The sequence below is a fragment of the Salvelinus namaycush genome, chromosome 9 (assembly GCF_016432855.1).
Source record: "Salvelinus namaycush isolate Seneca chromosome 9, SaNama_1.0, whole genome shotgun sequence".
Classification (NCBI taxonomy): domain Eukaryota; kingdom Metazoa; phylum Chordata; class Actinopteri; order Salmoniformes; family Salmonidae; genus Salvelinus; species Salvelinus namaycush.
The window spans coordinates 15699637-15726017 of record NC_052315.1 but is presented as its reverse complement, the minus strand read 5'-3'; the positions used below and the strand labels follow the sequence as shown (position 1 = coordinate 15726017).

Sequence of the window (26381 nt, the reverse complement as noted above, 5' to 3'; positions counted from 1 at the left end):
CCCAAATATAATCCTTTTAGTTTTTGAAATATTTAGTACGACCTTATTACTTGCCACCCATTCTAAAACTTACTGCAGCTCTTTGTTAAGTGTTGCAGTGATTTCACTTGCTGTGGTAGCTGACGTGTATAATGTTGAGTTACCCTCTGTGTTCTGTTAGACAGGTAACTCTCAATCCACGATATAGCAGCGGATGTAAAGCCATAACACATTAGTTTTTCCAGCAGCAGATTATTATCGATAATGTCAAAAGCTGCACTGAAGTCTATCAAAACAGCTAACATCTTATCAGTATGTGGTGGAAATTCAATACCAAGGAAACACCTGAAGTCAATATTAAATTAATCATTCTTTATTATCAGTTAATTGGAGAGGTTACAAGCAACACACATACAAAGTACAAGTCTGCCATAAGCTCCGCCAGGGCGGTCCCTTCTGTCCTCTTATATACTGCTACACAAAAAAGCTACATAGGCATGACTCATAGGGTTGGTTCCTGCAGGTGACTGGCTGTTATAGCGCGGGCTCAGTTTCCCAAGACACTGAGCAATTTCTCCTATCCCAACTTCCAGAACATATTCTGGGTGTTTTGCCAATTGGTCTGAGGAGGAGATCACAGTCACCTGCATGAACCAAGAAAGAGTGAGAGTAGATGCATACTGTGTACAATTACACTCCCTCCTTTTATCACTTCTGTGATAGCGATAGCGGTAATCATTAGATTATGGCTTAAACTATCAAAGGAGGTTCTATCAAAATACGCACAGTACCAGTCATAAGTTTGGACACACCTACTCATTCAAGGGTTCCTTCTTTATTTTTCCTATTTTCTACATTGTATAATAATAGTAAAAACATCAAAACTACGAAATAACACATATGGAATCATGTAGTAACCAAAAAAGTGTTAAACAAATCAAAATATATGTTATATTTGAGATTCTTCAAAGTAGCCACCCTTTGCCTTGATGACAGCTTTATACCCTCTTAGTATTCTCTCAACCAGCTGCACCTGGAATGCTTTTCCAACAGTCTTGAATGAGTTCCCACATATGCTGAGCATTTGTTGGCTTCTTTGCCTTCACTCTGCAGTCCAACTCATCCCAAACCATCTCAATACGGTTGAGGTCGGGTGATTGTGGAGGCCAGGTTATCTGATGCAGCACTCCATCACTCTCCTTCTTGGTCAAATAGCCCTTACACAGCCTGGAGGCTGTTACTTGAACTCTGTGAAGCATTTATGTGGGCTGCAATCTGAGGTGCTAGTAACTCTAATGAACTTATCCTCTGCAGCAGAAGTAACTCTGCGTCTTCCATTCCTGTGGTGGTCCCCAGTTTCATCATAGTGATTGATGGTTTTTGCGACTGCACTTGAAGAAACTTTCAAAGTTCTTGACATTTTCCGTATTGACTGACCTTAAAATAATGATGGACTGTCGTTTCTCTTTGCTTATTTGAGCTGTTCTTGCCATAAAATGGACTTGGTCTTTTACCAAATAGGGCAATCTTCTGTATACCACCCGTACCTTGTCACAACACAACTTATTGGCTAAAACGCATTAAGAAGGAAAGAAATGACACAAATGAACTTTTAACAAGGCACACCTGTTAATTGAAATGCATTCCTGTTGACTACCTCATGAAGCGGGTTGAGAGAATACAAAGAGTGTGCGAAGCTGTCATCAAGGGAAAGGGTGGCTACTTTGAAGAATCTCAAATATAAAATATATTTTGATTTGTTTAACACTTTTTTAGTTACTACATGATTCGATATGTGTTATTTCATAGTTTTGATGTCTTTGCTATTATTCTACAAAATAGTAAAAATTAAGTAAAACTCTTGAATCAGTAGATGTGTGCAAACTTTTGACTGGTACTGTATACTAAAAGTAAGTGAAATCAACACATAAAACCACACACTTTCAAACCCTTCATTCTGTGTTGTACAATCCGACTAGTAACTGATCCTTATTTCATAGCCCTTACACTTGTAAAACCATTGCAGTAGAATGGTTTAACTTAAGACCTTCACTTCATACAGTTACACACATGCTTCAGTACACAATTTAATTTATGGAAATACTATCATCATAATAAAGCTCAAATCTAGGGTCATTTAGCTATTTGATTTAGAATATTATGACCCCTTGAACTATCAAATAAAAATAGAACCAAATTATTTGATGAAAAATTATTTTGGCCATTACTGCTATTAGCCCATACAAATGCTTTGAATAACACATTCACTACATGGAACAACAGATAGTCACACAAAATATATAAAATTGAAGATCAGGAAACATTTTATTATAATTATAATTATTTTCCTTTAGATGTATTTAAATTCTATTTTTGGCAGCAAATGGTCTCCATACAGTGCATTTGGAAAGTATTCAGACCCCTTGACTTTTCCCACATTTTGTTATAGGCTTATTCTAAAATGGATTAAATCGTTTTTTTCATCAATCTACACACAATCCCCATTAATCACAAATCAAAAACAGGTTTTTAGAAATTGTTGCACATTTATTACAAATAAAAAACAGAAATGTCACATTTACATAAGTATTCAGACCCTTTACTCAGTACTTTGTTGAAGCATCTTTGGCAGTGATTACAGCCTTGAGTCTTCTTGGGTATGAGGCTACAAGTTTGGCACACCTGTATTTGGGGAGTTTCTCTAATTCTTCTCTGCAGATCCTCTCAAGCTCTGTCAGGTTGGATGGGGAGTGTCGCTGCACAGCTATTTTCAGGTCTCTCCAGAGATGTTCAATCGGGTTCAAGTCCGGTTCTGGCTGATCCACTCAAGGACATTCACAGACTTGTCATTCCTGTGTTGTCTTGTCTGTGTGCTTAGGGTCGTTGTCCTGTTGGAAGGTGAACCTTCGGCCCAGTCTGAGGTCCTGAGCGCTCTTGAGCAGGTTTTCATCAAGGATCTCTCTGTACTTTGCTGCGTTCCTCTTTCCCTCGATCCTTGTCTCACAGTCCTGCTTCACTGTATGGATGGTGTCAGATTTCCTCCTGCCGTAACGCTTGGCATTCTGGCCAAAGAGTTCAATCTTGGTTTTATCAGACCAGAGATCTTGTTTCTCATTGTCTGAGAGTCCTCTACCATAAAGGTCTGATTGGTGGAGTGCTGCAGAGATGGTTGTCCTTCTGGAAGGTTCTCCCATCTCCACAGAGGAACTCTGGAGCTCTGTCAGAGTGACCATCAGGTTCTTGGTCATCTCCCTGACCAAGACCTTCTCCCCCGGTTGCTCAGTTTGGCCGGGCGGCCAGCTCTAGGAAGAGTCTTGGTGGTTCCAAACTTATTCCATTTAAGAATGATGGAGGCCACTGTGTTCTTGGGGACCTTCAATGCTGCAGATTTTTTTTGTTACACTTCCCCAGATCTGTGCCTCGATACAATCCTGTCTCAGAGCTCTACGGACAATTCCTTCGACCTCATGGCTTGGTTTTTGCGCTTGCCTTTCCAAATCATTTTTGGCTTGCCTTTCCAAATCATGTCCAATCAATTGAATTTACCCCAGGTGGACTCCAATCAAGTTGTAGAAACATCTCAAGAATGATCAATGGAAACAGGATGCACCTGAGCTCAATTTCGAGTCTCATAGCAAAGGGTCTGTACCGACTTCAGACGAGTCTCCTGACAATTGTCGCGGACATAGAGCAAAATTGAGAACACCATCCTGTTCGGACACTACAGACAATGTTGTGAGAAGAACGATTTTCGGGATGTCTCATGGTCTGACAAACACTGCTCTAGCTCTGTCACCTTTCAGTGCAGATTCAGAAGTGTGACATAGGCAGATATGGTGGATTGAAAAAAACATATCTCTAGCTTAAACTGACGGATTTTGATGGGGATTGCTTTATTACGCTTATTTGATTTCCTCGGAGGCGCGGACACCAACCTTAGGGGGGTTTAAGTTTCTTCAAAGCTTTTTACTATCATTCTCTATATCATTTATCTTTGTTTCATAGTTTCACAGTTTCTTCTTCTTTTTTGTTTAGTTTAGTCACATGATTTCTCAATTTACAGTACCAGCTGTGTAGACAGATTTATTTGACATTCCTTTTGCTTCGTCCCTCTCAACCATACCATGTTTTAATTCCTTGTCATTCGTTGGGGATTTAACAGTTTTTGCAGTCATTTTCTTAATGGGTGCATGCTTATTAATAACTGGAATAACACATTACATAAATGTGTCAAGTGCAGCGTCTGGTTGCTCATCATTACACACCACAGATCAGCAAATATTCTCTTCAATATAGGAATCACTACAAAACCTTTTGTATGATCTCTCATACACTATATTAGGCCCAGCCTTTGGAACTTTGGTTTTCCTAGATATGGCTACTATATTATGATCACTACATTCAATGGATGTGGATACTGCTTTAGAGCAGATTTCTGCAGCATTAGTAAAGATGAGATCAATACATGTGGATGATTTCATTCCTGTGCTGTTTGCAAATACCCTGGTTACAGTTTAAAACTTTTTCTGGTAACACTTAATTTTAAGGGGTCCTTAGTACTGTATAATTACATGTGTAATTACACTGTAACAAGTATTGTAGTTAATTGTAATAACTCCGTTACACTATAATAACACCATGTAACTGCAGTCTGTAACTGCAGTCTTGCAGTCTGTAATTACAGAGGTGTAACAACAAATGCTTGTTACAAATGGGAAAGTTTCCACTAAATTCACCATTTAGTGTTTAGTTTCTTCTCAGCTGCATCTGTTTCATTAATAACTGTCACAGGGTTGTAATCTCTTGTGGACAGATGCTCTGGCTGTCCGAGATTACAATGGTTGGAGACTCAGTAGGCACTAATTACCTACCCGTGAATGTGCACTCTTCAAAATCTCCACTCAGTCGCTATGTTTCCATTACCTTACCTTTTTGGCGACATTTACAAAGTTTGCATAGAAAGTAGATGCGAAAATTGCCTGCCACAGAGCATTTCCATTGAACTATCTTGTTCCGATTAAAACTGCTGGCGGCAGGTAGCCTTGGGCGAGCAGTAACCGAAAGGTGGCTGGATTGAATCCCCAAACTGACAAGGTAAAAATCTGTCATTCTGCCCATGAACAAGGCAGTTAACCCACTGTTCCCTGGGAGGCCGTCATTGTAAATAAGAATGTGTTCTTAACTGACTTGCCTAGTTAGATAAAGGTTAAAATATTTTTATGTAAATTACAAGTAAGTGTCCCTCAAGATAAACTTCATTTTAAATAGCTAAATCCTGTGTAACGCCTAGTAATAACATTGTACTTTTGCAGATATTACATGTACTCTGTGGTGTACTTGTGGGTTTATCCTCTCACTTGGATGGCAAGGAGGTTCAAGTTGTCATAATAGGTAACATACACATTAATTATAATCTGGGATACCACCAGTATTGGTAGTTATCCAGTCAGTGAGGTTGACCTACAGTATATCTGTAAACTCAACCAAGTTAACACAGATGGTACACTTTTTGGGGGCAAGTGCTAGCAAAAACAGTAGGCAGGTTTCCATTGACCCAGGTTTATTCGATTTAAGCAATGTGGCAAAGAAAATCATTGCGACGTAATGAAAACGGCAGATGTAAGATACATTTTCTAAAGATCAACTAACATTTTATCCGTTCAACAGGGATGGATTTTCTTTTGTCGAACTTCCTTTATTGTGAAAATTGATGATGAAAACAGTGTTAAAAAAAAAAAATCTAATTTAGAAGATGTGGGGCAAGTGATGGCATCATGAAAATGCCTACTGCTTGCAAAATCTATTTATTCAACTATAAAAAAAAAAGTATGTTTCTTTGCAGGACAAGGATTGTCTTGACTTTCAAGAATGTCAGCAATTTTAAATGTCACCATCATATTGTTTCAGATTTAGTACATGAGTTCAAGTTTCACCATGGCACACACTCTGGCGATAAGTAGGCCTAGGCACATGACAATTAGGATTATGACAAATATTAGTCAATTCTTGCATTCTATCCACTGGCTTTTGCGGGCTACCTGAGACATGAAACAGATAGGTGGGCATGGCATACAGGCTGTCGTCAATTTGTTAATGCGCAATTTGTGAATAAAGATGGCACCGGAGAAGAAGGCTGACGTTTTACGTGTTCCTATCCAATTGTGTTTTTTTGTTTGTTTCTTTGCATTGTTTGTAACTTATTTTTAAACTTATTTTGTACATAATGTTGCTGCTACCATCTCTTATGACCAAAAATAACTTCTGGACATCAGAACTGCGATTACTCACCACAAACTGGCAGAATCCTCTTTTCCTTTAACTAGTCCAACGAGCTGACGTGAATGATATACTGGTTCCCTGGGAACAGGCCCAGATCCCCATCATTTGCGTGAAGAGAAGGCGGAAAAAAGGGTCCGGAGGGCGGGCTGCCTTCTGAGATTTCGTAGGCAATCGAATAAACCCCCACTGCTTTCCATTCTGCTAGCAAACGTGCAATCTTTGGAAAATAAAATCGATGACCTACAAGGAAGATTAAACTACCAACAGGACATTCAAAACTGTAATATCTTATGCCTCACAGAGTTGTGGCTGAACGACGACATTATCAACATACAGCTGGCTGGTTATGCGCTGTATCGCCAGGATAGAACAGCGGTGTCTGGTAAGACAAGGGGCTGCGGACTATGTATTTGTGTAAATAACAGCTAGAGCACGATATCTAAGGAAGTCTTGAGGTTTTGCTCGCCTGAGGTAGAGTATCTCATGATAAGCTGTAGACCACACTATCTACCTAGAGAGTTTTCATCTGTATTTTTCGTAGCTGTTTACATACCACCACAGACTGATGCTGGCACTAAGACCGTAATCAATGAGCTGTATTCCGCCATAAGCAAACAGGAAAACGCTCACCCAGAGGCGGCACTCCTAGTGGCCGGGAACTTTAATGCAGGGAAACTTCAATCGGTCTTACCAAATTTCTATCAGAATGTTAAATGTGCAACCAGAGGGAAAAAAACTCTGGACCACCTTTACTCCATACACAGAGACACGTACAAAGCTCTACTTCACACTCCATTTGGCAAATCTGACAATAATTCTATCCTCCTGATTCCTGCTTACAAGCAAAATTAAAGCAGGAAGCACTAGTGACTAGATCAATAAAAAAGTGGTCAGATGAAGCAGATGCTAAGCTACAGGACTGTTTTTCTAGCACAGACTGGAATATGTTCCGGGCTTCCTCCGATGGCATTGAGGAGTACACCACATCAGTCATTGGCTTCATCAATAAGTGCATCAATGACGTCGTCCCCACGACTAATACAATTTGATTTGATTTGGACTAAATGGGTAATATAAACACTTCAACCACTTAATTTTACTTTGACATTCTATGTTTTTTGTTTAAAGTTGTGACGTCTTTAGGTCCAGCTTTTTATTTTACCTTTGTTTAACTAGGCAAGTAATTTAAGAACAAATTCTTAATTACAACGACTGCCTATCCCGACCAAACCTGGACGACGCTGGGCCAATTGTGCGCCGCGCTACGACACTCCCAATCACAGCCGGATGTGATACAGCCTGGATTCAAACCAGGGACTGTAATGACGCCTCTTGCACTGCGCCACTCGGGAGCCCATGTGTACTTATATATGTGTACTCATATAGTACGTTAGCCATCCTGACAACCTGACCCTAATTGTATAGCTGTGAGAGGATAAACCCACAAGTACACTACAGAGTATGTGTAATATCTGCATGAGTACAATGTAATTAATAGGTGTTACACAGGATTTATCTATTTAAAATTAAGTGTATCTTGAAGTGTACTTACTTGAAGTGTACCTACAAATTATGTTAACCATTCTGACAATCTAATCGTCAGCTTCTGAAAGTGCCATCCAAGTGAAAAAATAAACACAGTGATACACAGAGTACATATCTGCATAAGTACAAGGTTTTTGCTAGTTGTTACACAGGATTTAGCTATATAAAGTGAAGTGTAACTTTATAGTTACCTATAAGCAATTTCTATATAATTACTTATTACTCATTACCAAGTGAAAATAAGTTTTAAAAAATGCTACTACTTTAGTCAACTTTATTGCAACATATAAAAGACCTTACATATCTTACAAAACAATAAGGATTTGTATTGTTAGATTAATAATTAGATTAGATTAAACAAAGATACAGGCCTACTCAATAACATATAAATATCTATTCTAGTGATGATTCAGATCTGTAGCCTATAGTATGGTGAGTAGCCTAGATAGCTATCTAATTTAGAAAAATGGGACTGTCTTTTTCTTTCCTTTTTAACATTACATGTAACAATGGAAATCGACAACTCTGACTCTTTCTTGTAAGCATTTTCCCATCCTGGAGTCTGACCTTGTGAGAATCTGTGGTAGGGAAGATGAATGTATGACAATTTGGCATAGACACTCTACATTACCCCTAGTTATCGTCATCATGATTTCTGTAGTTTAGGCATATAGCTAGCTAGTCTTTGCTAGCTACCTAGCTAGTTGTTCTGTTATCCATAATAGTGCTTGTGTTGACACAAGTAGCTAGCAGTAACATTCTGGGTGTGTCTCACTCACAGCAGGCCCGCTCAGGAGGCTGCCTATGGTGGCAGATTGACAACGGCAGCATTTTCTGAATATTTTACATTTATTTAACTAAGCAAGTCAGTTAAGAACAAATTCTAATTTTCAATGACGGCCTAGGAAACAGTGGGTTAACTGCCTTGTTCAGGGGCAGAACGTCAGCTCGGGGATTCGATCTTGCAACCTTTCGGTTACTAGTCCAACGCTCTAACCACTAGGCTAACTGCCGCCCCAAATAAAGTGTTACGGGGTGTACTTTTTGATATTCTCTTAGACTCCTCTTGGGCTGGATTACAAAGACTGTCTAATTATGAAGAATGAACAATTCAGTCTTTCGGGGGTCCACAAGTCCTTCCTCAGCTTGAGGGAACTCACTGACTTCTTCCAACAAAGCAAGCTGCTCCTGGCTGAGGTTCCTGTCAAGCTGGAAAGATGTTGTCCACCTCGACCGAAAGGTACAGGACAACAAGCCAGTTTAATATTTATATTGCTCAAACTTAAAGCTAAATCGTAGGATTCTGATCATTGACCATTGGTTACTTCACAATCAAATGAGACTAAAATATATTTCATTTTGAAATCAGAAGACATAATATTTATTTGATTATACATATCTCAATCATAACAATTAGCAATGATACATCTGCATAGTTATTGTAATGCTACATCATTCATCACAAAACTACACCTTTCTTGCTGTAGAACTCTCAAACATGGTGATCATACGCGGTAGCAGCTCAGTAGAGACACAGGGGTCTCCAACGCTGCAAAGGACCAAACCCAGTCACATCCAGTTCCACATGATCAAGTACGAGGATCTGCGATGGGTGAGTTCAGTAGAAGCCTGGAGCTTTACTCAAACATCCTATCAGTTCTCTGTTATGTGGGTTTAATGCAATTCAAGTTTAAATGGATTCCGTCATATGACAAATCCTGTATAAGGGAAGACAGGCAAGGCCATGAATGACAGTTTGAGTGAATGAATGGTTTACTCACTTTACTGTGTGTATAATTTCTGTCAGTGTGAAAGCTTGGGACAGGGATCCTTCACGCGAATCTTCAAAGGCAGCAAGATAGACATCCGCGATGGGGAGAGACATGTGACAGATGTTCTGCTTAAGGAGCTGGATGCAAACCACAAAAACTGCTGGGAGGTACGCAAAACAGATCATGTGCATTTCAGAAGTCAAATAGAATGTTAAACTGTGGCTGCATCAGAATGGATCAGAACTGTAATTTCCCCATTCATGGCATTAGTCCATATCTACCAGAAGGTGTTCTTGTTTAAACCCAGGTGCTGAGTTTTTTTCTGGATGTTATGAGTCCTTTTAGTTATTAATCAATAATAAGAGGACCATTTTAATATCCTACTTTACTTTAATTGACATGTATTGAGTCAAATGATCCGATCAACCGTAAGAGCAATACACTCGGCACAATATAATTACTCTTTGACAACAATTACAACGTCAAAGAAAAAAATGATTTAGTGGTGCAGTGGTCTATGGCACTGCATCTCAGTGCTTGAGGTGTCACTACAGACACCCTGGTTCGATTCCAGGCTGTATCACAACCGGCTGTAATTGGGAGTTCCATAGGGCGGCGTACAATTTGCCCAGCGTCCTCCGGGATTGGCTGGTGTAGATCGTCATTGAAAATAAGAATTTGTTCTTAACTGACTTGCCTAGTTAAATAAAGGTAATATATATATTATTATTCAAGTAGCCAGTTTCAGTTGGAGGGTTTTTCCATTTGGGAAGGGGTGGTCTATGGTATAACAAACTAAGCAGGTATGCAAACTTACATCTAAAGACACAGACCCTATTAGAAAACTTTTTGGAGGGGTTTTGTTAACTTGTGTCATGTTATATCAGCTCTTTTTGGAATATTCTAAAAACGTATTATCGGATGTGTTTCATTGTCTGAATCCTACGGGATGTTTTAGAGCAGGTGGCCCTAGCTTTTTGCCACATGAAACAGTAGCTAAGATAGGATACCAAAGCTTGTATCAACCCCTTGTTACACCTTACTGAAGAAAACCCTGTACAAATAGAAGGAGAGTAGCTACAGTGGTCACCCATTCTAAGTGTTCGTTTGCTTGTCATTTCTAGTCATTCTTTGAAGCTGCCAGCTTGATGAGCCAGATTTCCCACAAGCACCTTCTCCTTGTCTATGGGATAAGTGTTCACAGATCCAAGAGTGAGTAAGCATCAGCCTCTCAACTTAACATCCCACTTCTCACAGATTTCTACAAAATCACCAAACCTTAAAAAAATTCAAAATAAATCCAGGCACAATTTAAATTAACTACAACTCATGGTGTTAGAGCTGAGGTCAGTGTTAAGGCTACGGTCAGGGTTAGGGTTACTGCCGTAAATTCACTGTAACTCATTGTAACAATGAGTAATTACATTACTTGTTACATTGTAATTATATGAGTAGTGACACGGTATTAAGGGCACTGTAATCTAAAGTGCTACAGAGTCTGCTAACGCAGTTCCACTTCATTTTCTGTGGGGGCTTTGAGCAGTTCTGACTCAACTCTCTCTCAAGGAGCTGCTGCTATCGTAACACATCTAATCATGCTACGCTGGTCATCTCTTAACCTTGCAGACGTCATGGTGCAGGAGTTTGTCAAGTGTGGTGCCCTTGACCTGTACCTGAAGAGGGAAGGGTCAGTGTCGGTCAGCTGGAAACTTGACGTAGCCAAACAGCTGGCTAGTGCGCTCAATTTCCTGGTGAGATGAACCTGATCTTTGGCCTGATTTCTCTTCAGTTGATAATACTTAACTTCTGAGGAAGTATTTTGTATGTTTTCTGTGGAAGCATTTCAAATAGATTATCATTAGATGTTTGATTAACTATCCTTAGACATTCCTTCATTGTTAATACTAGTGTATACACTAGTTAAACTGCTACTTCTTGCTCAATGTTTGAGCATACACGTTCGTTAAGAACTATTCAAATAAACTGTTACAATCTGTCTCTTCCTTCATCAAATAGGAAGAGAAGAACATTACTCATGGGAATATTTGTGCCAAAAATCTGCTCTTGGCCAGAGAGGGGGACGCATCCCAAGGAAGTTCTCCTTTCATCAAGCTGAGTGACCCGGGCATCAACGTGGCAATGTTGGGCAGAGATGGTAAACAGTTATCATAATGTAATGCAGAGAGTATACATGCACACTGGGAATGGCTTCGAAAAAGTGATGTTTTATTGAAGAACCTCATGCTTTTAACTGTTTTTGTTCTGTATATACTGTGTGTGTGTGTGTGTGTGTGTGTGTGTGTGTGTGTGTGTGTGTGTGTGTGTGTGTGTGTGTGTGTGTGTGTGTGTGTGTGTGTGTGTGTGTGTGTGTGTGTGTGTGTGTGTGTGTGTGTGTGTGTGTGTGTGTGTGTGTGTACAGTGGTGCTTGACAGGATTCCATGGGTAGCTCCGGAGGTGTTGGAGGATCCAGAGAGGCTAGAGCTGGAGTGTGATAAGTGGAGCTTCGGTGCCACGCTGTGGGAGCTATTCAATGGAGGACAGGCACCACTACAGGGCCTGGACCTCGAGAGGGTAAACTCCTACCTTTTACTACCACTAACACAACAATGTACAGTATCTGATATTGACTTACCCTGTAGATAAGGGCCAAAGTAATTTATTCATGAAACCTATACAATTAGAGTTTCAGGAAAATCAGGTGCAGTTTATTTTCTCTGTAAAACCCACATGAAATTACCAACTGTTAATTCTCCTTGGATTAGTCTTTGTCTACATCCTGAGTATTACACTTACATTAATCCAATGTTGATTACTTTTTAAGCGGTTTTCAGAAAATCTGTGGTCAAATTCCACTCAAATTCACCACGGCGTTTTTGTAGAAACCCAGTATGTTGAATTAACCTCTGCTTCTTTCAAGCAGAAGCTGCAGTTTTACGAGACCTACAAGCAGTTACCCTCCTCAGAGTGGACAGAGCTGGCGGATCTTATCAGTCAGTGTATGAACTACCAGCCTGCATTCAGGCCCTCCTGTCGAAGCATAATTCGCCAACTGAACAGTCTGATAACGTCAGGTACTTCTCGCTAATGAAACCAAACCATGTTACTTAAAACACCTATTTTCAGGTGGGAATTTGTTTAATAAAACACAGCTAAACACAAACTGCCCTTTAGTTTAGGGGCTTTGTCTTTTATTGACCTGTTTGTTCTACACTCTTAGAAAAAAGGGTTCCAAAGGGGTTCTTCAGCTGTCCACATAAGAGAACCCTTTTTGGTTCCAGGTAGTAGGGCTGACCCTATTTAGTCGACTGGTTGATTGTTTGGTCGATAGGCTGTTGGTCAACCAAGATTTATTTTGTCGATATATATATTTTTTTAAATGGATGGTAGAAAAGACACCTGTCTGATTTACGCCTGTCTAAGTGGACTAATCCATTGCGGAGGCCGCGGGGATGGCACACCAGTATCACCAGTAGTAGGCTACATTTAGCCTACCGTTAATTCCCAAGATTTCAAATCTACAATGTTTGTTTGGTTAGGGTAATTTCTGTTAATGCATTCAATATATTATTATTACTCCAGTCTTATCATTGTCATTGTAGAAGTGGACAAGTTGTTTGCAGAGCGCACAACCTAGGCTACACTTTTGAGAACAAAGTTTTGGTTTATTTCATTCCATTTACGAGTTGTCAATTTATTAATTGTCTTTTGTTTGTAATGCTCTGTTCAATCTTGAGTAAGGAAACACATCTGATTACTCATAGAAGTAGGCCTAGGCTACCTGGCCTGCGTGCAAATGTAGGCCTATAAATGGCCCATTTGGGGATCTGATACTTTTTCTGATTGTCTCAACTCACCATCACTGTAAGTAAAGCAAGTCTGTTTTTACATCCATTGAGACTGACAATAGTTCCTCAAGGTAGCAATGGCAATAGAAGTTACTTTTAGATTTGTATCATTTTCATTTAGATTACATTTTGATTAACCACAACATTGATTTTCAGATATAAAGACTTTATTATATGAATATATGAATTGAATTGAAACTGTTCCACGAAAATGTGCATATGAAATCATAACTGGCACACAACTCAGTAGAAATGGTACGATAACTTGGCACTCCAAATGGAAAAGGTTGCCGATCGCTGGTTCAGCCTATTGCCGGTAACTTCAGGAGCTTAAAGGCAGAATCTGCAAAGGCCAGCAGCAGTGGGAGGAAGGTCGGGAAGAGGTTTATTTCTTCTGGTTTAGCTATATTGATATCTGGCTCCCTCTTTAGTAATTTGTGTGTTTTCATTTTTAATCGCAGTGCTTAAAGCATCAGACAAGCTCAGTAGCCTACATATAGTTGATTTTATTACACATTTTAAAAGACTCTCGGTTGACCCCAAAACATTTTTGTCAGGGGCAGTCTTACCAGGTAGGACCCTTTTTGGTGTCAGGTAGAACCTTTTTGGGTTCCATGTAGAACCCTCAGTGGAAAGGACTTTACATAGAACCCAAAAGGGTTCTATCTGTAACCAAAAAGGGTTATCCTATGTGTATAGCCCGAAGAACCCATTCCAACACAGAAAATCTGCTTTTAACGTACTGAATTAGCATTTTTTGGAAGGAAACTATTTCACTCATTTTGTAAGTAATTATAGGTCATATTTCATAGAAATCTGGAAACACTGGACAGTTACCTTAAGCTGACCTCTACTTATTGATAACCTTTTATTCCTTTCATTTGTAAGATATCTTTGCTCTGAGGCAAACACTTTTAAATCTGTCCCTATGTGAAAGACAGATTTATGAAAGGCATCAGTAGTGACATAGCCTCTGAGCGCCTTTCTTCCTGTGCCATAGATTATGTGATACTCCACGCTGCGGAGCCTCTCCCTGACAGGGACAGAGCATTAGGCCCCTCCCACCAGCAGGACCAATCAGTGTATGAGGAGAGACACCTGCGCTACATCTCCCCTCTGGGGAAGGTAACTTGTCACCTGCATGAGTTGCATTCCCACATGCTGTGCTTCCACTCCTCATATCCTTTTGTTAATAATTGAGTCTTTGTAAACAAACATTGTATAGCTTTAAAAAGCTATGATGATTAATTTCTTATAGGCTACTGTCAGTCCTTGCATCCATACAGTAGCTCCGTCTATGACATTGAGAGTAGTTGCATTTCCCCAGCCCTATCCCCTGGCTCACCAAACAAAGTGGCAGGGTCAGGCAGTTGAAATTACACATTGTGCCTTTATGTTGATTCTAAAAAAATGCATGGCTGAACGCAAGTCGACTGACTCTCTGTTTTCAGAAGTTATTTGGCGAACAAAAGAAAATAATGAGAAAAAAACGAAGCCCTAGAAATGGTCACTTCACTTTTTATCATGTACCACAAGAGGACAGTGTTCTCCTATCCTTCTGCAACCCACACTATTCTGAACAAAACATTTTAGGCATCCTGTACCAAGGGTCAAATCTATTTCAACATACAGTACAGTAACTTGAATTCAGGAATTGGAGAGGTGAACATTACTTTCAATTATGACAGTTTTCAAAACATCAATTTAATCTAATTTAGAACTCAATCCTAGAATTGACTAGGTTAAAATACAAACACCCCCACCCTGTTGTACTGTATATTACAGTACATGTTTTAATATACAACGTTCTGTCCTCATTGTATTTAGGGGAACTTTGGCAGTGTTGAGCTGTGCCGATATGATCCTCTGGGGGACAACACAGGCGAGCTGATTGCTGTGAAGAAGCTACAGCCCAACAAGCAGTCAAACCTGGAAGACTTTCAAAAGGAAATCAACACCATTCGCTCCCTGCATTGTGACTACATTGTCAAATACAGGGGCGTCTGCTACAGCATGGGTAAGAACATGCAAATACATTCATACACCAAGACCCCAATAACACTTTTTGTAGGCTATAATGACACCTATGAAATAAAGGTTATCTGCAGCTGCACCACAGTTGATAGCATGGGAAATGAACCTGTTCTATCAAGTGTCGCTAGACGAACTCATATTTGAAGTTTGTTGGGGTTTTTGGTATCCTTTCCGTCATTGTCAATAGACCATGCAACAGTCAATGGAACATAAAATGGGCTGAAATCTTTGTGATTTTCATAATCATAGCTGAAATGCCAGAAATGCCATTACTTGATAACTTTAGACCATCTAAAAACTGTCTTTGTCAACCTCCATATCTTTATTAGCTTCTTAAATGTGCCCTCTTTGTTATGTATACTCAACACACTGAATAAAATATAAATATTTGTTTTTCCCCAGAGGGAACTTCTTTCTCTTCCTATTCTTGGAAAAACATGTAAAAGATTAGGTAGTGTATTAGAAGTAAGAACCTTCAGCCTACATGTAAATAATAGCTGTTTCAAGGCAGGAATGTTTGTGTTAACTCTCTGAAATGTTTATCCACATTTTGGGTAGGTCGACTCAGCATGAGCTTGGTGATGGAATATTTGCCCTATGGCAGTCTGATTAGATACCTGGAGAAGAACCGGCAGCACGTCAACAACAGGCGGATGTTGCTTTTTGCCTCTCAAATCTGTAAAGTATGAGCCCAATTCAAATAGCAGAAATCCTGACTATTCCATAAAAGACTGTTTATCTCTACATTGTAAAGGGGGAAACCTTAATTGTGTTGTTTTGCACACTTAGGGATTGGAGTACTTACAGAGCATGCGCTACGTGCACCGGGATCTGGCTGCTAGGAACATTCTGGTAGCAAGTGACACACTGGTCAAAATAGCTGATTTTGGCCTGACAAAGATCATTCCCTTTGACAAGGAGTACTACCGTGTGACACATCCTGGAGAAAGCCCAATTTTCTGGTAACTGCCATTGCATTTGGAATTTACTTTCCACTCATGTGTGGAAATGACATGATATCCTGGAGACACTTGTTACCTTTTCACACTACTGATCCAAACTGAGCTGTCCTGCGCTAGGCTGGATGAACATCCATCAATGTTGCTGGCACAAAGTAAAAGTACAGTACTGTTAGGGTTAGCGCGATAGTGTGGAACGGATATTAGTGTGTGCATATTTCTGTTCATGCACTAACGCACCTGATTCTCCAATGACTCCAGGTCAATAGACTTGAAGTGCTGCTGAGAGCATCTTCATTTTCTATGGAAATTAGCTCTAAGGCAAGTTGTCTTCTAATAAGGCTTCTGTTCATACCCAGGTATGCCCCAGAGTCCATCACAGAGTCCAAATTCTCCCACAAGTCAGATGTGTGGAGTTTTGGAGTCGTCCTTCATGAGCTCTTCTCCTATTGTGAGCACAACTGCAACCCAAAGAGGGTAAGTGGCTAAACCAAGCCTTAATACCTTCTTCTACTGGTCTCATTAAATATGTGTGTTTCAGCTTGAGCTATCTCAAATCTACCAACACTGACATTACATGTTTTTGTGTCAATGATTTTAACTAAATTATTATGATTGTACATTACCTGCCCATAAATGCCTAATTTGATTCTGACATATTTTCTCTCCCATCCACTGCACATTTAAAGCTATATATGCAGGAGATTGGCAATGACATGCAGGGTCTCTCCATTTCAATGCATCTGGTTGATATCCTGAAGGACAACTGGAGGTTGCCTGCTCCACCAATCTGCCCTCCCAGAGTAAGACACCTTCCACAGCCATATGCCACGCTTAGGGTGGCAGGTAGCGTAGCGGTTAGATTGTTGGACCAGTAACTGAAAGATCACTGGTTCAAATACCTAAGCCGACAAGGTGAAAAATCCATCAATGTGCCCTTGAACAAGGCACTGAACCCTAATTTGCCAAAAACCAAAATATGTAGCCCTTGGGGTCCCGAGGACCGAGTTTGGGAAATGCTGCTTTAGCTAGTCCATACTTACAACTTACAACAACACAATGCTTTTAAATGCGTGTTGAGGAGTGCACAAAGTTTAAGATAAATAAATGACTACTGGTCCTATCCTGAGTTTTTACAGGCATAGACACTAGACATAGGGATGTCTCAGGTATGAAAGTTATTATTTTGCCTGTTTTTGTAACCTTCCCTTGTTTTATTTAACAGATTTATAGTATGATGACGATGTGCTGGGGATACAGCGCTGAGGAACGGCCAACTTTCTCCACCCTGGGAGATCAGATTGAGACCAGCATCCAAGATGAGAGAGAAGGTTCAAAGGGATGAATATAACTGAAGCCAACCCTATTAGAGAATGTTGGATTCTAACTTGAAATATACTTATTCCTGTTACCATATTAGAACTTATTGATTACATTACATGTATAATAAATGTACAGTTGAAGTCGGAAGTTTACATACACGTTAGCCAAATAGATTTAAACTCAGTTTTTCACAATTCCTGACATTTAATCCTAATAAAAATTCCCTGTCTTAGGTCAGTTAGGATCACCACTTTCTCACTCAATTAGTATTTGGTAGCATTGCCTTTAAATTGTTTAACTTGGGTCAAACATTTCAGATAGCTGGTGTAACTGAGTCAGGTTTGTCGGCCTCCTTGCTCGCACACGCTTTTTCAGTTCTGCCCACAAATTTTCTATAGGATTGAGGTCAGGGCTTTGTGATGGCCACTCCAATACCTTGACTTTGTTGTCCTTCAGCCATTTTGCCACAACTTTGGAAGTATGCTTGGGGTCATTGTCCATTTGGAAGACCCATTTGCGACCAAGCTTTAACTTCCTGACGGATGTCTTGAGATGTTGCTTCAATATATCCACATAATTGTCCTGCCTCATGATGCCATCTATTTTGTGAAGTGCACCAGTCCCTCCTGCAGCAAAGCACCCCCACAACATGATGCTGGCACCCCCATGCTTCATGGTTGGGATTGTGTTCTTCAGCTTGCAAGCCTCCCCCTTTTCCCCCCAAACATAACAATGGTCATTATGGCCAAACAGTTCTATTTTTGTTTCATCAGACCAGAGGACATTTCTCAAAAAAGTACGATCTTTGTCCCCATGTGCAGTTGCAAACCGTAGCAGTGGCTTCTTCCTTGATGAGCGGCCGTTCAGGTTATGTTGATATAGGACTCGTTTTTCTGTGGATATAGATACTTTTGTACCTGTTGCCTCCAGCATCTTCACAAGGCCCTTTGCTGTTGTTCTGGGATTGATTTGCACTTTTCGCACCAAATTACGTTAATCTCTAGGAGACAGAACGCATCTCCTTCCTGAGCAGTATGACGGCTGCGTGGTCCCATGGTGTTTATACTTTATACTTATAGTATTGTTTGTACAGATGAACATGGTACCTTCAGGCATTTGTAAATTGCTCCCAAGGATGAAACAGACTACTATTTTTTCTCTGAGGTCTTTGCTGATTTTTTTTGATTTTCCCATGATGTCAAGTAAAAGAGGCACTGAGTTTGCAGGTAGGCCTTGAAGTACATCTATCGGTACACCTCCAATTGACTCAAATGATGTCAATCAGCCTATCAGAAGCTTCTACAGCCATGACATCATTTTCTGGAATTTTCCAAGCTGTTTAAAGGCACAGTCAACTTAGTGTATGTAAACTTCTGACCCACTGAAATTGTGATACAGTGAAATATAAGTGAAATAATCTGTCTGTAAACAATTGTTGGAAAAATTACTTGTGTCATGCAACAGTTTAGTCTCAGTTCCTGATAAGGCAGGCCAGTTTCCAAGAAAGTAGTACCAGGAAGCATGTGGAACTCAACTCGAGTTACAGTTAACAGTTGAAGAGAGAAGGAACTTTGGCAGGGCCATGACAATACCAGTAAGAGGAATAGACTGAATTCTTGCCTAGCAACATAGACAGATTGTTTATTTCATACATACAAGGAGGTGACTCAGCCTAGTCAGAATGCATACACACATGTTTGAGTGACTTGTATGTTGTGTTTGCAGCTGAAACATCCAGTGGGTTGAATACATTTGTTTGAGCTTTTTCTAATCATCCGTGTGAGTTTTACTCTTTTTGTTCACAACCTAACAACGACTGGAAAGAAACCTTTTGATAATAAATCATGATGTAATCTTTAGAGTGTCTAAGCACACAAATAAACAGTACTCTTATAAGAGCTTGTCATCTTCAGGTTTACTTTTAAACTTTTTTAGTTGAGCCATTATTTTAACAGGGAAGTCAACATTGAGGCCCAGGTCTCTTTTCCAATTGAGCCCTGCACACAAAATCCCCACACACAAAAGCCTTACATACAAAATACATAAATAAAATACAGAATATACAGAAAATACAGAATAGGTAGCCTATTTTACAACTTTAGTCCACCCTGGAATTCATTCAATGTCTGAGGGGCACAGAATCCAAATATAGTTTTCCCTAGTTCTGTAGAGTGGAACATGTGATCAGATGTGAGATAGGTACCGATATGGGATATTCATTTGACCAGTGTTGTTGTAGCAAAATAATCCTGCAGCAACAGGATTTGAACGTTTAGTCCATAATGTTGCTTGATCGGTGGTTAGCCTATGGCCTACCTGGTTAAATAAAGGTGAGATAAAAATAAATTAGCTGGACAAAAGTAGGCTACGTGAAAAGTGCAATACTGTTAATATAACCGTGTAGGTGCAGCTTTTCAGTGAATGTATGTAAATCACGAAGCTCATCTGAATTTCCTGTGGCGCAGGAAATTTCTCATTCTCAAATTAAGATCATACATCAAGGCCATCAACTGCCTTCTCTCAAATACCTTTTCTCTCAGTGTAACGGCAGCCTTCCCTCTCTTCACTAGAAGAGAGAGTGTAGCAGGGATCGGACCAACACGCAGCGTAGCCAGTGCTCAACATGTTTAATAACACTAATAAACAGTGAACACTTAACACTTAACACTTAACAAATAACAAAATAACAAAATGTGGCAAACCGATAACAGTCCTATCTGGTGCAGAACACAAACACAGAGACAGGAAACAACCACCCACAATCCCCAACACAAAACAAAGCCACCTATATATGATTCTCAATCAGGGACAACGATAGACAGCTGCCTCTGATTGAGAACCATATTAGGCTGGACACAGAAACAGACAAACTAGACACACAACATAGAATTCCCACCCAGCTCACGTCCTGACCAACACTAAACAAGCAAAACACATAAGAACTATGGTCAGGACGTGACACTCAGGAGTGCGACATGAGTCCATGTGGAGTGAGCATGGAGAGAGATCCTGTCCAAACTTCTCTCATGCTGCTGGTGTACTGGTAGAAAAATGGGGGCTGTGAGGAGGAATGTGAATACTAGAAATATAAGATGAATATACTGTATGTCAATGTAAATGTACATTCTGCAAGTGTCGGTGTGTGCTAAATTGAGGGTCTTAAATTGAAGTGATAGACCCCACGTGAAGGACTAGGGACTGTCATTCTAAATTTGGGTTGGATAATTTATCAATAGGTTTAATAATGAGAGAATAAGGTTTAATAATGAGAGAATAATGCGAGAAGGAGAGACAGAGAGCTGCCCCTAAATGGACACATGCTCAAACTAGTACACGTTTGATAGACTTAAAGGGGCAATCTGCTACATCAATTTTTTTACTTATAAATTATATATATAAATATATATAAAAAGCTTAAATTATTGTTAATATAACTCCACTGTCCAATTTACAGTAGCTATTACTGAGGAAAAATGCCATGCTATTGTTTGAGGAGAGCTCCTAACAACAAAACACTTTTCTCACCGCGATAGGTTTGATAAATTCACCTCTGAAGGTGAAATGTGTACTTACATTCTGAAATCTTGCTCTGATTTATCATCCAAAGGATCCCAGAGATAACATGAAGTGTTGTTTTGTTAGATAAAATCCTTTTTCATATCCTAAAAAGGTCCATATAGCATGCACGATCAATTTTGTATTTCCACTCGTTCAATTTGCAAAGAAAGGAATCTGTGAAAATCTAAACCTAAACATTATTTCAACCAGTCACATCACGTTTGTATGTATTCTTCAGAGATCCTAGAATGTAACCAGACTTCACTATATCATTAGGGGTGTAGTATATCCTATAGGACACCAAATTTGGTCAGAGAGTGACGCCTTCACGGCACGCCGATGACGCGGTCGGTCTTTACTTGATCAACTCTAACCTTGCCAAATAAGCACCAATCGGGGTCAAACAAAACTAGCTAGATAGCCAATGAGAAACCCTGTTTCTGTCGCAAAATGTAGCCGCTAACCTTGTGCGACAGCATGCCTTTTCCTTTTGGACAAAAATTATAAGAATATTCAGAGTTATGAAGTTATAAAAACTTGTTGTTTTGCAAATGTTGAACTTATAATATGGCTACTAATACTGGAAAAGCTAAATCAAAGTGCAAGTATACAGATTTGACAATATTCTTGCAGAAAAAATGTATATGAATGCAAATGTCTCCTTCACGATTTGCCCAAATGTACCTGGGTGACTTCACACTAAATGTCATGTAGTTCGCTCATACTTCAAGTTATCCATCTGAAACTTTGCACATACACTGCTGCCATCTTGTGGACACCATCAGAACCAGAGTGATGGCTAGAAGTGGGACCTTTCTGTTGCATTTCAAAGATGGTGGTAGGAAGAAAAAGATTTTAAAAATGGTTGTTTTTTTCTATGTATTTTCTTCTACCAGATCTATTGTGTTATATTCTTCTACATTCAATTCACATTTCCACAAACTTCAAAGTGTTTCCTTTTAAATGGTACCAAGAATATGCATATCCTTGCTTCTGGGCCTGAGCTACAGGCAGTTCGATTTGGGTATGTCATTTTAGGCAAAAATTGAAAAAAAGGGGGCTATCCCAAGACAATGGAAAATTATCTAAATATTGAAAGAGCGTGGGCAACGGAGAGAAACAAAATGTTAAAAAATATATATTTTTAAATAATCTTTAAAAAGAAAGCAGACTTTTTGAGCTGACCTCGCCATGGGTTGCCAGGTTTCAAAACTAATCCAATGAACTTTTACCCAGTCCAAAACACGCATACCCGGGCACCCAGTCTAGATTAATCGAATCCCTCGTATGAGGACAACAGACAAGGTGTTATGGGCTATTAGCTTGTGTAAAGATCCATGACCTTCCAGAGCCGACTAATCAAGACTGGTCAAGCTCTGTTTTTATTCTGACTTCTCAATACTGAGCTTCTAAATCAAATCAAATCAAATCAAATTGTATTTGTCACATACACATGGTTAGCAGATGTTAATGCGAATGTAGCGAAATGCTTGTGCTTCTAGTTCCGACAATGCAGTAATAACCAACAAGTAATCTAACCTAACAATTCCACAACTACTACCGTATACACACAAGTGTAAAGGGATAAAGAATATGTACATAAAGATATATGAATGAGTGATGGTACAGAACGGCATAGGCAAGATGCAGTAGATGGTATAGAGTACAGTATATACATATGAGATGAGTAATGTAGGGTATATAAACATAAAGTGGCATAGTTTAAAGTGGCTAGTGATACATGTATTACATAGAGATGGCAAGATGCAGTAGATGATATAGAGTACAGTATATACATATACATATGAGATGAGTAATGTAGGGTATGTAAACATTATATTAAGTGGCATTGTTTAAAGTGGCTAGTGATACATTTTTACATAATTTCCATCAATTCCCATTATTAAAGTGGCTGGAGTTGAGTCAGTATGTTGGCAGCGGCCACTAAATGTTAGTGGTGGCTGTTTAACAGTCTGATGGCCTTGAGATAGAAGCTGTTTTTCAGTCTCTCGGTCCCTGCTTTGATGCACCTGTACTGACCTCGCCTTCTGGATGATAGCGGGGTGAGCAGGCAGTGGCTCGGGTGGTTGTTGTCCTTGATGATCTTTATGGCCTTCCTGTGACATCGGGTGGTGTAGGTGTCCTGGAGGGCAGGTAGTTTGCCCCCGGTGATGCGTTGTGCAGACCTCACTACCTTACGGTTGTGGGCGGAGCAGTTGCCGTACCAGGCGGTGATACAGCCCGACAGGATGCTCTCGATTGTGCATCTGTAGAAGTTTGTGAGTGCTTTTGGTGACAAGCCGAATTTCTTCAGCCTCCTGAGGTTGAAGAGGAGCTGCTGCGCCTTCTTCACAACGCTGTCTGTGTGGGTGGACCAATTCAGTTTGTCCGTGATGTGTACACCGAGGAACTTAAAACTTTCCACCTTCTCCACTACTGTCCTGTCGATGTGGATAGGGGGGTGCTCCCTCTGCTGTTTCCTTTCCTCTGCTGTTTCTACTTCTTATCATTGAAGATATTCTTAACATGTACACACTCGGAACAGGCCATTTTACGTAGTGCAAGTGATCTATTTTGACTGCAACTAAGCATTTGTAAGGTGGGGGGTGGGGTCAATAAACTGTCAATTCGACAACTAGAGAACTGTTGTGGACATTCTCTCATTTATGATATATCGAGGATGTAGTGGGGTAATATTTATCTTATGTATATTATTTATACCTCACATGCGACTCATAATAAGACTATGAAATTAATGGACAAAGTCTATTAAAAAGTATATCTGACTTCATTTAACATTATAGTAAAACCATGTGCAATCAAGTATTATGCATTTAGCTAAGATCAAGGAATGGTCATGAGAAGAGAATATCAAAGCAAGTATTATTGAATAACTTTGTAAAATGAATGGATTCACATACATGGCATACAGCTTAAGTTATAACGCAATACTGACATTAACAAAGAAGAATTCTGGGTATATAGATCCTATGGTCAAATTACAAGACAAGGCATGGACAAAGACATGCCTATTAGGCCAGAGGCCTAGAAGCCTAGGAAAGGAGAAAATATCATATAACCTTTCTTCAATGGACAGGATACATGATAAAAGAGAGAACAACAGACCCAGCTGACAGAGAGCACATAGTTTAGGGCCGAGCCTACAAGGTCATTACAATATGTATAACTTAATATTGTCTCTAGAGAAACCTGGATTAAAATACAAAGTCCATAATGATACAGAAACACTAAACAAAGTTTTCGATTAATTAAGAACAAGTTGATTGACAAAGTCATGAAAAATGTGAAGAATTGTATAAACCACCTTTGGCCTATGATTAAAAACAATATATGCCTCTGGGGTCAGAATGACCTCAGTCGGTAGTATGAGGGTTAATGAACAACAGTAAATGTCCTGTTTAATGAGTTATTGGACAGCCTTAGAGAGCACTATGACCATCAAGGCATTTAGAAAACATAAGGGACTTAAAAAACATGTTTGTTTCCAACAAACTCTACAACACATACAGATGGTAAAACGTTTTTTGATTGATGTCTGGACTGGAACATGACTTGAGTGAGTCACCTACATACGTGTGGTTTGAAAACGCAAATTACATTTACAGAAGTAGTGTAAGAGAAGCAGTGGTGGAAAAAGCACTCAATTGTCATTCTTGAGTAAAAGTAAAGATACCTTAATAGAAAATGACTCAAGTAAAAGTGAAAGTCACCCAGTAAATGACTACTCGAGTAAAAGTCTAAAAGTATTTGGTTTTAAATATACTTAAGTATCAAGAGTAAAGTACAGAAACCCCCAAAAACTACTTAAGTAGTACTTCAAAATATTTTTACTTAAGTACTTTACACCACTGAAGAGAAGTCCTTTGTAAAAGGCTTATTTGTTTTGGTTTTCACCTCTTGCGTATGCTGTTGACTGTCCAAGTTGTGCTGTGTTTAATATCCTAATGATCTATGACCTCTATCAATAAGTGAATTAGGCCAGTACATAGAACACAGTATCTGATAAATTGCTACATATCAGTGTGAGAGTGCTTTGTACTAAGACATCAATAACGGAACAGGAACAATGATTAGTAAGGGAATAGGAATATATATATATATTTTTTTTATTATTTAAAATAAATCAATACCACCAACGCAATTTGCAACAAAAACATTGTTACACAGGAGCTAATCCTGGCCTACAGGAAAAGTAGGGCCGAGCACATCGACGGGGCTGTAGTGAAGCAGGTCGAGCGCTTCAAGTTTCTTGGTGTCCACATCACCAACGATCTATCATGGTCCAAACACACCAAGACAGTCGTGAAGAGGGCATGCCAAAACCTTTTCCCCCTCAGGAGACTGAAAAGATTTGGCATGGGTCCCCAGATCCTCAAAAAGTTCTACAGCTGCACCATCGAGAGCATCCTGACCAGTTGCATCACCGCCTGGTATGGCAACTGCTCGGCATCTGACCATAAGGCGCTACAGAGGGTAGTGCATACGGCCCAGTACATCAATGGGGCCAAGCTTCCTGCCATCCAGGACCTATATAATAGGCAGTGTCAGAGGAAAGCCCATAAAATTGTCAGAGACTCCAGTCACCCAAGTCATAGACTGATTTCTCTGCTACCGCACGGCAAGCGGTACCGGAGCGCCAAGGACCAAAAGGCTCCTCAACAGCTTCTACCCCCAAGCCATATGACTGCTGAACAATTAATCAAATGGCCACCGGAATATTACATTGACCCCCCCTATTTGTTTTGCAGATAGCTGCTACTCGCTGTTTATTATCTATGCATAGTGACTTCACCCCTACGTACATGTACAAATTACCTCTAACCTGTACCTCCACACACTGACTCGGTACCGGTACCCCCTGTATATAGCCTTGTTATTGTGTTACGTTTTATTATTTTTTACTTTAGTTTATTTGGTAAATATTTTTCTTAACTCTTCTTGAACTGCACTGTTGGTTAAGGGCATGTAAGTAAGCATTTCACAGTAAGGTCTATACTTGTATTCGGCGCATGTGACAAAGTTCGATTTGATTGATTTGATAAATAATTTCCTGTCTAATGTTTTTA

General features: G+C 39.7%; 1 protein-coding gene across 1 annotated transcript in view; it reads left to right on the top strand.

Annotated features, from left to right (window-relative positions):
* Window positions 1-17958, top strand: part of jak3 (Janus kinase 3 (a protein tyrosine kinase, leukocyte)) — a 32675-nt gene extending 14717 nt beyond the window's left edge. Inside the window, exons 10-24 of the mRNA XM_039000954.1 lie at window positions 8863-9043; window positions 9291-9415; window positions 9611-9742; window positions 10700-10787; window positions 11202-11326; window positions 11592-11730; window positions 11995-12146; window positions 12496-12646; window positions 14421-14545; window positions 15248-15437; window positions 16013-16137; window positions 16244-16416; window positions 16773-16890; window positions 17103-17216; window positions 17639-17958. Coding sequence (XP_038856882.1) covers window positions 8863-9043; window positions 9291-9415; window positions 9611-9742; window positions 10700-10787; window positions 11202-11326; window positions 11592-11730; window positions 11995-12146; window positions 12496-12646; window positions 14421-14545; window positions 15248-15437; window positions 16013-16137; window positions 16244-16416; window positions 16773-16890; window positions 17103-17216; window positions 17639-17758 — 2058 coding nt within the window. The 3' untranslated portion in view covers window positions 17759-17958. The remainder of the gene's footprint in view (window positions 1-8862; window positions 9044-9290; window positions 9416-9610; window positions 9743-10699; window positions 10788-11201; window positions 11327-11591; window positions 11731-11994; window positions 12147-12495; window positions 12647-14420; window positions 14546-15247; window positions 15438-16012; window positions 16138-16243; window positions 16417-16772; window positions 16891-17102; window positions 17217-17638) is intronic.
* The last annotated feature ends 8423 nt before the right edge of the window (window positions 17959-26381 follow it).